Raw genomic sequence first — 11,021 nt, forward strand, 5'->3', positions numbered from 1 at the left:
CATAATGAGTGCATAATAAGACGGGTGGACGAGCTCATAGCCCTCCTGGTGTTAAGTGGTTATCGGAGCCCATAGACATATACAACGTAAATGCGCCACCCACCTTGAGATATAACTTTTAAGGTTTCTGTATAGTTACAATGGCTAAACAGATTACCGCATTTCATCCATAAAGAGCTGAATTGCGCATATTGTGTGGTATGTGCGTCACAGATTTAGTTTTCCAATTACAGCAACCCTTCGCACAATCGAGCACTCTCAAAAGTACTGCTCTCGCGTGATACTCGCAATCGATACCGACTCAGTGACAGAAAATTGACAAGTGTTTTTTCTTTAAGTTGGCATTGATCGAAAATTTGTTTATATTATCGTTAGTAATATTATTTAATGTTGAAAAAAATTGTAAGGCTTTCGTTTCGTCGTAGTTTATTAGAAATAATCAATGTTAATTAAAACTGTGCTAACTTAGCGCACTCTGCTGATGCATTTGAAAACTAATTCACGTTCCAATTAAGCTTCAGCATAATTCGGTATTGTGCGTCACTGAGTCGCATTATGCTCTGTAATTGGAAAACTACCACTAACTGCCTATCTATCGAATAGGTAGTTCTCGTTCACTACTTTTAAAAATGCTTGAGTCTTCATTGAGCATACTAGCTATACCAAATACTTAGAGCTAAGAAGCTGAGCTAAGGAGCTGATACCCGAGGAATATTATCAAATGTCCAAAAATAGCCTTTATTAGTTAGAGTAGCTTTATATAAAGCTATATGGTATTGCTATTAATTCCTGGCACAACAGATTTTAAAAATATATCAGCACATAGATTTTAGTCATCCCCCTCTTCTAGACATGCTTTTTTCTTGAATTAAGTACAAAAATTTGGACGGCTCTATTGACGGATAATGCGGCATAGAAGACGCTTCGAAGATAATTTTATGTACATATACCTAATATTCTTACCGCTCAATATGTTTTCATGTCAGTAAAACCACTTGTCCGGAATGAAGGTTTGGAAGCAGTCTGAAATGCCAAAATCCATTCTTCCTGCTAGATTTGTATTTGCTTCATAAGACCAGACCAGTTCTCAATCTCAATCAATCAATATATTATGTTGTTAAGCGTGCAGTTAAATAGCCTTGAGAATCTTCGTCCTTGCAGTTAGCCAAAAACGACATCATTTTACATTTCAAATAATTTATTTTACTACTTTTTTACCTTTAAAGTTTACATAAAGATAACACAGTAAATTTAATGTCTCTCGAATTTAAACATCATAAAAACTTGGACGAATTCGATGACTTCAAACAATAATCACTCACAACTTCAATACGATACAGACTAAATTAACTTACTCGTAAAGAAAATTCCGTTTTGTTTTGCTTGATGACGTCAGAATTCGTGGCTTTTATTTCAACATTTTAATTACATTTATTTCTTCATCAACAGCTGCTACGTCGACTTGTTCTGTGAGTATTTTTAAATATATATTTTTATTATTATTTAAAAATATATTTTCTTCTTCAGCTTGGTACAAAATTCTAATGAGCGTCTTATTCATTTATGTGTGTTATATGTAATTGTTAACCACAAAATAAATCGCGTTCAGAAATCATTTCTGCGATGAAAAGATAACATCCTATATTAAAGTTAGCTCGTTGAATATATCCCACGCAATCCGGTGGAGGACCCCTTTAACTTTGCAAGGTGCAATCAGATTCATTTCATTCAGAGGAAGTTTCTTGTTCAGGAATTGGGGTACCATTTTTCTGTTCCAAATGCCCACTTAGTGGAGTGAACCTGTCGAACCTGACTGTAGAGATATTATACGACTAAAGGGAAGACCTTCCACGAGCGGGTGGTATTTGCTCGGTAGACCGACGGTCCGAATGCTGTTGTTCGGAACTTGTATATGTGCGAGCTTATCTTAAAAATGTCATAAGCGAGATTTGTTTTACTCACTCAGATAGACATGCAAGATCATGGTTATGTAATCAAGGCTCGTAGACATCATAAGGATGCATACTCTGATAAATAAAAATGTTTTAAATATAGGGCTATATTGAACTTCTTAGATTTCACTCTAGGGCCAGTTCCAACACCACGGGTATGGCAGATTTGACTTTTCATGAGCTATTTTCGTGCCATTTTCCATAGAATGGTACAGTGGTAGACTATTTGTGTAGGACCAGGTAACTAAATTACCACAGAACTTTTCATCTCTTAAATAATTTTTTAAGTTCCGCACAGAATCGCATTTAAACTATTTCTTAAGTGGTGCACAGAATCATGATTATCAAATCTCTATTTAACATGTCCCTTTTTAAGATCACCGTGACATATTTCTTCCTAATACGGTGCTGTCAGGACATAGACTAATGACTGATAGACTAATGAATAATGGACGTTAAACATAAAAACATGGAAGTTAAATTAAGCGCTAGATGATTGAAGTAAAAATTTATTGTCTTTCCGAGGAATGAACAGAACTAATGTAGCTTAAAATCACATTGCCCTGATAAACTACGAGTAAGTCTAATCATTTCATATAATTTAATTAATTTTTAAAAGTCAATCTAAGAGTTTGTTTACTTGATTTCTTTTATAGAAATAATGAATACAACATCCACATTGAATGAAATTCATAGACTTCAAACCGGCTTTCAAATACTGGCAGCTCTACAGCTAACTGGGTATCTTTGGCCACAAGAAGCGGTTATTCAAGGTAATTTCATTTTTTATTATTTTTTAGGTGCAGGAAAGTCCAGAGACAGTAGGCCAATGCGCTGGTCGGCCAAGATACGCCAAGATACGAGCCTTGACATCGCGAAGGTCTTCGACAGGGTCTGGCATAGGGCACTTCTATCGACGCATCCAGCTTACGGGATCCCTGAGGGACTCTGCAAGTAGATCGCTAGCTTTTTGGATGGACGGAGCATCACAGTTGTCGTCGACGTCTGCTGCTCCGATGCCATGACCATGAACGTTGGTGTTCCACAATGTTCGGTGCTCTCTCCCACGCTTTTCATACTGCATATCAATGACATGCTATGTATTGATGGCATGCATTGCTATGCGGATAATAGCACGGGGGATGCGGGATATATCGGCAATCAGAGTCTCTCTCGAAGCGTTGTAAACGAGAAGCTATTAAAACTTGTGTCTGAAGTGGAGAACTCTCTGGGGCGGGTCTCCAAGTAGGTTGAACTGAATTCAGTTCAGTTCAACCCGTTGAAGGCACAGGTTTGCGCGTTCACTGCGAAGAAGGACCCTTTTGTCATGGCGCCAGAATCTCAAGGAGTATCCCTGCAGCTTTCCGCGAGTATCGGGATTCTGGGGATCGATATTTCGAGTGATGTCCAATTTCGGAGTGATTTGGAAGGTAAAGCCAAATTGGCCTCTAAAATGTTGGGAGTCCTCAACAGAGCGAAGCGATATTTCACACCTGGGCAGAGCTTGGGAGAGACTGGGGAGAGACTTGCGCTTTATAAAGAGCAGGTCCGGCCTCGCGTGAAGTGCACCTCTGGGCCGGGGCTCCCAAATACCAGCTACTTCCATTTGGCTCCATACAGAAACGGGCTGTTTGGCTGGATGATAGTCCCGCTCTCGCGGATCGCTTGGAACCCCTGGGTCTACGGAGGGCCTTCGGTTCTCTCTGTGTTTTATACCGTATGGACCATGGGGAATGCTCTGAGGAATTATTCGAGATGATCCCCTCATCTCCTTTTTATAATCGCACCTCCCGCCATCGGAGCAGAGTTTATCCATATTATCTGGAACCGCTGCGTTCATCGACAGTGTGTTTCCAAAGATCTTTTTTGCCACGTACCATCCGGCTTTGGAATGAACTGCCCTCCACGGTGTTTTCCGAGCGCTATGATATGTCCTTCTTCAAGTAGGCTTGCGGAGAGTACTTAATGGTAGGCAGCGGCTTGGCTCTGCCCCTGGCATTGCTGACGTCCATGAGTGACGGTGACTACTTACCCTCAGGTGGGCCGTATACTCGTCTGCCTATAAAATCAATAAAAATAAATATTAAAAAAAAACTCTCTAAACCTCAATCCACTATGCAATCTGCGCAGCCGAGGATAGACAGGGCTGGCGCAGTATAGTCCAAGAGAAAGCTAGTAAGTGAGACCACGATCCTCAGCATAGAGGATTATCGACGGAATAGTGACCAGGCGGCTGAACGAGCTCACGGTCAACCTGGTCTTAAATGATTACCGGAGCCCATAGACATCAACAACGTTAATGCCGCACCCATCTTAGTTCTAACAATCAGTTTCATAGTACAACGGCTACCCGAAGGGTTGGGTAGCCGTTGTACTACTACGTAGCTCATACAACTGATTGATCCTGATTATGATATTTTCACAGGTAAGCTTAACTGTATATTCCGTTTTTCATTTTCAAAAAAATCCAATACTTTAACACGAGTTTATCTCTCCACAATGTAAAGTTTTACCCTTCATTATAACAATAAACTTAAAACAAAAAATTACAATGAAATATAGCAGTAACTCTAATAACTATTAACGAAATCATGAATCAAATAATATTATAAAATAGATATATAAATAAAAAAATGGCGTTGCCTACAGTACAACACGGGAGCATGAGGGAAGTTACAGGGGTAGCGAGCGGAGGGTTGCATTCCAAGCAAGTCTCAAGTTATCGCACACGGGTAGTAATTCCTTATGGGTTGCTACTTCCTTCTGGCTATTTTAGCTTTAAAGTAGTCATGTCATTGTGCTCCTGCCTACAAAACGTATTACAGCCGCGCGACCGAACCCTCAAGTGTGTCAAATACTCAATCCTGAATCTAGTGAGAACTACTTTGATGTTTCAGATGGTGCCAAGTATGATTTCATTGTTGTCGGCGCTGGATCTGGTGGATGCGTGGTCGCTAATAGACTGTCGGAGATTAAAAACATCAATGTATTGCTGATTGAAGCTGGAGGAGATCCCCCAATAGAATCTGTTGTAAGTCAAAGAATACACAGAACTAATGGTCCCGCAGTAGTCAAAATTCGACTATAATTAATTGAAATTATAAGTTTGAACATTATTATAGTTCTATTGTCAAAGACTACGAGTATTATACTTCTATAATCACAGATTTCGCCAAGACTACACTATAGACAAATAATATTAAAGATAAACAATAATAAGTAACCTATACTCCATTTTACCACAGACTTTAACCAATAACAAAAGTTTGGCAGTAAACAAAGAGTATGTATTTATGTGTGTTTGTAGGAGTAAATGTGTGTGTCAAATACAATACATGGTAGAGTATGTAATGTTTTTTTTATTGATTGAATGTATTATTAATGCACAATTTAAAAAAATTGCATTCTGCACTCCTTGTCTATATTCTCTATAAGTGTGGGAAATTTCATACTCCCCCGTCCGCGCAATTTTGGTAAAAATGGTACAAACTTTTAAGCTATTGCTATTTGATCGCGGGCTTTGAGCGTGGTGACCGAATCAAGAAATTCCGTGACGAAAATAAAACCTAACACCCCCACTCCGCCTACCATGTAGCTCGCGTTCAACACATTTACACGTTGCGCTTGGGTAGTGTTTGTGAATAAGCGCGTGGCGTCACGTTGCCCTGCATGCGCATCATGAAAAGTCTGCCCATCTCTCTCGCACGCGGTCTAGCTTATTAGTGTAAAGGGGACAGTTAATGTTTTGCTTTTGTTAATTTTTATAAATATAGCGTAGTCTTATTTTATTATTGTTTTAATATTAAATGATTACTGTCTAATTATAATTGCATAAGTTGATAAAAAATGCTATGCAATGCTATGCAATAACTTTACCGTGGCAGTCCCCGAGTGCCACATGTGTTTTTTTGCTTCACGTATTAATTTAAAGATGGGTCTTGAATATTTTTGTTCCTTCTACGAATGTTTATATTTCGTCTCTGTTCATTCTGTTCTCTGTTCTGATTTGTATTTTTTATTTAACTTGTAAGCTGTGTAGAATAAACATTAGTGATGAAAACTTCAAACTACAACAATGTTTTCAGATTCCAAGCTTAAACCTATTTATGAAGGTTTCAAAAGTAGACTGGAATTACACATCCGTCCCGGATGTAATGATGAAATACATGAAAAATCAAGTCGTCCAGGTTACAAGAGGGAAAATGCTCGGTGGGACTAGTTCTATCAATTTCATGGCCTACACGAGAGGGAATTCCCAAGATTATGATACATGGGCCAAAATTATTAATGATACAACTTGGAAGTGGGAGAACGTGCTACCGTACTTCATCAAGAGTGAAAGACTTGATGAATCCGATCTAAATTGTGTTAACAAAGAACTTCATGGTACTGAAGGTTATTTGGGCGTCAGCACACAACACAGTGATGCGACATCTGAATACTTGAAAGCTTTTTCTGAAGTCGGTCATGATATCGAATACGGGATAAATGGAGACAAACCAGTTGGTTTTAGTGAGCCATTATTTACAATTGCAAATGGAATACGACAAAGTGCTGCTTTAGCATTTCTCTCAAAATTTCAGGATCGTGCTAATCTACATGTTTTGAAGAATGCTTTAGTTACAAAAATTTTGTTCGATGACAACAAATGTGCAACTGGTGTTGAATTAATATTAAATGATAGATTGATGACAATAAGGGCAACTAAAGAAGTAATTGTGTCTGCAGGTGCTATCAACTCTCCTCAATTGTTGATGCTTTCAGGAGTTGGGCCTCGGCAGCATTTAAAACATAAAAACATCAAGGTTACATCTGATTTACCAGTAGGACAAAAAATGCAAGATCACATTAACGTTCTAGTTTTACATAAAATGGGTAAAGCTACTTTAAATAAGAAACCAGCTGATCCTTTGAAATCTCCATTACCTTTAATCTTAGGATACGCAGCTTTGAACAAGACTCAAAAGTATCCTGACTACGAGATAATGACGCTTATTATAAATGATAAGAATGATTTTATGCCTTTTTGTGTGTTTTTCTTGAGCTTAAAAGACGAAATCTGCCAAGATTATTATGACCATAGTGGTGACCGGCAATTGATGTATACATTGATGAGTTACTTATATCCGAAAGCTCGCGGCCAAATTCTGTTGAACACAACAAATGCTCGCGATCAACCTCTCATTTACCCTAACTATCTCACAGAAGAAAAAGATATAGAAAACCTTGAAAAATATGTTAAAGATTACCTCAAAGTTACGAACTCTAGCTTCTTCAAAAGTGTTAATTCAGAGCTTATAATTCCAAGGGCTTGTAACTGCGTTCCTGATCAAAATTTTTGGAAATGTTACGTGAAATGCCTGGTTATCCCTGGCTATCATTTTTCCGGTACTTGTGCTATGGGTGAAGTGGTAGATTCTAGGTTAAGAGTCTACGGAGTTAAAAAACTGAGAGTCGTGGATGCCAGTGTGATGCCCCGAATACCTGGAGCCCATACCAATGCACCAACTATAATGATCGGTGAAAAAGCAGCCGATATGATAAAAGACGAACATGAGCTGCTGTTGCTGCAAAATTTAAAACCGAATTAATTTATAAATAAAAACGTTATTGTTCATGTATTTTGCAGTAATGTAATATCACCATTTGAAATAACGTGATTTTTTTATGTTATCCTGGTTCTATTCTGTAGATAAATTAATATAATAAAAAAGGTGTATAAGTAATTATATTATCATATTGCTGTATACTATCTACCAGTTATATAACATAATTATCAAGAAATAATATTGTCACCAATAGATTTTTCCCGTTAAAACTAACATCGAATTAGTGTAATGGAATATTATTTGCGCTATCAACATTTTGACGTGCGAGCTTATGCAGTAGAAGATATATATAAACTGATTCCTAAATAAAAAAGGCTAGCTTGTTGATAAAAATCGAAGCTAAAGCCATGCTGACTACGGCTTCAAATGTGTAATTTTCCTACAATAAAACTTTATCGAAATGAGCCAAACACCTTAGGTTTACAATAGAATAATCAAACAATAATACTACATAATAATATTTAATAATAGTGATAGTGATCTATAGAATTTTTTTTTTTGATAAATGTCAATCAATGAAAATCGAAACTATTCCTAGAAATTGACTACTAAAAATTTAATTGTTAAAGGGAATTAAAAACCTGTTATGTATGTTTTGACGTAAATCCCCTTTCAGTTGATATACAAGAAGTGTTTTGCCGATGTTTATTCGGGGTAAAATATGGTCAAAAACTGACCCAGTTGCGATTTTCTTGGAAGATGTGTCGGTCGACGTAAGCTATTTCAGTTTGCTATTTGAATGTAAGTTTTTTCTTTGGATATTTTGTCGAAACCCCATAAGGAGGCAAAAATCGCGAGAAATGAACATTACCAAATCAATATTTACAATTAAAAAGAGTGGATCGATCAAAACGCCTTCTGTCACAAGACGCGGGTGAAAAGCACAGAAATATCCTCTTTACAGATGAAAAAAATGTCACGGTTGAATAACACTACAATAAGAAAACCGAAGCAAATGGAAGCTGAGTAAAGTAAAGTCCATGGGCGACGGTAACCACTCACCATCAGGTGGGCCGTATGCTCGTCTGACTACAAGGGCAATAAAAAAAAAAAAACAAAGAGCTACGAAGGGCTTTCAAGGACACGACTTTTAGCAATGAAGTATTCGACTAAGAAGAAGAAGCAAAATGATAAAGTGTACGCTCACAGTTCTAAAGAAGCTGCTCAAGTGATCGGCAAGGTACAACGTGGTCATAATCCTGCGTCAGTGATCCGTGGACTTTCCAGCAGAACTCTGCACCTGGTCACAAGGCACGAACTACCCAAGCCTGGCTTGAAACCAACGTTTCCGACTTTATAAGAGCTTAAAACTGGCCCTCATCTAGCCCAGAACTCAATCCTTAGACTTCCAATTATGGTCAATTTTACATGTCCTGCTCTAAACGACCCGGTGACATTGAGTCTCACATACCTCGTGCGCCCCTTTTGCGCGGGGACCTCGTAGGAGGTTCGGCCCTAAATCCGAAAAAAAAAAAAAAAAAAAGGTGACTGGGACAAGGGTAGGAGAATGATGATGATGAGTGGTCTCAATGAGTTGTCGTTTAATAAAATTATTTGCAAGAAAGGAATGCACTCGGCTTCGTTGGAGGATAATGTGAAAGAAAAAGAAGATGAGGGGATCATGTCAAAAAATATCCCGAGAGCATTCATTCACCTTGGACCACACGCTATAAATCTGTTGACATAGTTAATGACATGGGCGATTGTGTCGTTTACAGTTTAAAATAAAATAAAAACAAATTTCCTACTGAATGACATAAGGTCGACTCGTCCTCTACCATATAAATAGAACAGTTGTTATAATATAATCCAACAATACATTCAATAAATGATCAAACAAACTATGTATTTTTAATGCTAAATCATATCCAGTACATTTTATTTAAATTTATTTAAATGATTGATCAGTGACTTTTGCAAATATAACACCTGCCAGTATAATCACAATTTCTTCAAACTCGTTTTCTTCATAACACTGTCTTATCTCACCTCAGAGGAACCATTATGCTCTTCTCTTATTGCACTAAGTGTACAGAAGAGCTAACGGCCCGTCTGGTTTTGAGCCGGTACAGGTACATAATAAGCGACGTACATAATGAGTACATAACAAGACGGGTGAACGAGCTCATAGCCCACCTGGTGTTAAGTGGTTATCGGAGCCCATAGACATATACAACGTAAATGCGCCACCCACCTTGAGATATAACTTTTAAGGTTTCTGTATAGTTACAATGGCTAAACAGATTACCGCATTTCATCCATAAAAAGCTGAATTGCGCATATTGTGTGGTCTGTACGTCACAGATTTAGTTTTCCAATTACAGCAACCCTTCGCACAATCGAGCACTCTCAAAAGTACTGCTCTCGCGTGATACTCGCAATCGATACCGACTCAGTGACAGAAAATTGACAAGTGTTTTTTCTTTAAGTTGGCATTGATCGAAATTTAGTTTATATTATCGTTAGTAATATTATTTAATATTGAAAAAAATTGTAAGGCTTTCGTTTCGTTGTAGTTTCTTAGAAATAATCAATGTTAATTAAAACTGTGCTAACTTAGCGCACTCTGCTGATGCATTTGAAAACTAATTCACGTTCCAATTAAGCTTCAGCATAATTCGGCATTGTGCGTCACTGAGTCGCATTATTCTCTGTAATTGGAAAACTACCACTAACTGCCTATCTATCGAATAGATAATTCTCGTTCACTACTTTTAAAAATGCTTGAGTCTTCATTGAGCATACTAGCTATACCAAATACTTAGAGCTAAGAAGCTGAGCTGATACCCGAGGAATATTTTCAAATGTCCAAAAATAGCCTTTATTAGTTAAAGCTATATGGTATTGCTATTAATTCCTGGCACAATAGATTTTAAAAAGATATCAGTACATAGATTTTAGTCATGCCCCTCTTCTAGACATGCTTTTTTCTTGAATCAGGTACAAAAATTTGGACGGCTCTATTGACGGATAATGCGGCATAGAAGACGCTTCGAAGATAATATTATGTACATATATACATACATATACCTAATATCCTTACCGCTCAATATGTTTTCATGTCAGTAAAACCACTTGTCCGGAATGAAGGTTTGGAAGCAGTCTGAAATGCCAAAATCCATTCTTCCTGCTAGATTTGTATTTGCTTCATAAGACCAGACCAGTTCTCAATCTCAACCAATCAATATATGTTGTTAAGCGTGCAGCTAAATAGCCTTGAGAATTTTCGTCCTGGCAGTTAGCCAAAGACTACATCATTTCACATTTCAAATAATTTATTTTACTACTTTTTTACCTTTAAAGTTTACATAAAGATAGCACAGAAAATTTAATGTCTCTCGAATTTAAACATCATAAAAACTTGGACGAATTCGATGACTTCAAACAATAATCACTCACAATTTCAATACGATACAGACTAAATTAACTTACTCGTAAAGAAAATTCCATTTTGTTTTGC

At 37.4% G+C, this 11,021-nt stretch overlaps 2 protein-coding genes across 3 annotated transcripts in view; one reads left to right on the forward strand and one right to left on the reverse strand.

Moving 5' to 3' along the window:
- The window catches only part of LOC105841633 (nose resistant to fluoxetine protein 6), a 387,723-nt gene that overhangs the window by 301,175 nt on the left and 75,527 nt on the right, over positions 1 to 11,021 (reverse strand). The gene's annotated exons all lie outside the window — the stretch shown is intronic.
- LOC101736999 (ecdysone oxidase-like) lies at positions 1,310 to 7,689 on the forward strand. The gene is made up of 4 exons (XM_038017657.2): positions 1,310 to 1,469; positions 2,609 to 2,725; positions 4,850 to 4,983; positions 6,038 to 7,689. Exons 2-4 carry the CDS (start codon positions 2,614 to 2,616, stop codon positions 7,541 to 7,543), a joined length of 1,752 nt encoding a protein of 583 aa, XP_037873585.2. The 5' UTR covers positions 1,310 to 1,469; positions 2,609 to 2,613; the 3' UTR covers positions 7,544 to 7,689.

Source organism: Bombyx mori, chromosome 19, assembly GCF_030269925.1.
Source record: "Bombyx mori chromosome 19, ASM3026992v2".
Classification (NCBI taxonomy): domain Eukaryota; kingdom Metazoa; phylum Arthropoda; class Insecta; order Lepidoptera; family Bombycidae; genus Bombyx; species Bombyx mori.

Excerpts from the sequence above, each read along its gene's own strand:
- LOC101736999 (XM_038017657.2), top strand. The coding sequence starts at position 2,614 with ATGAATACAACATCCACATTGAATGAAATTCATAGACTTCAAACCGGC. Across the intron at positions 2,726-4,849 it reads ACAAGAAGCGGTTATTCAAG|ATGGTGCCAAGTATGATTTC; the intron begins GTAATTTCATTT and ends TTGATGTTTCAG. Across the intron at positions 4,984-6,037 it reads ATCCCCCAATAGAATCTGTT|ATTCCAAGCTTAAACCTATT; the intron begins GTAAGTCAAAGA and ends CAATGTTTTCAG.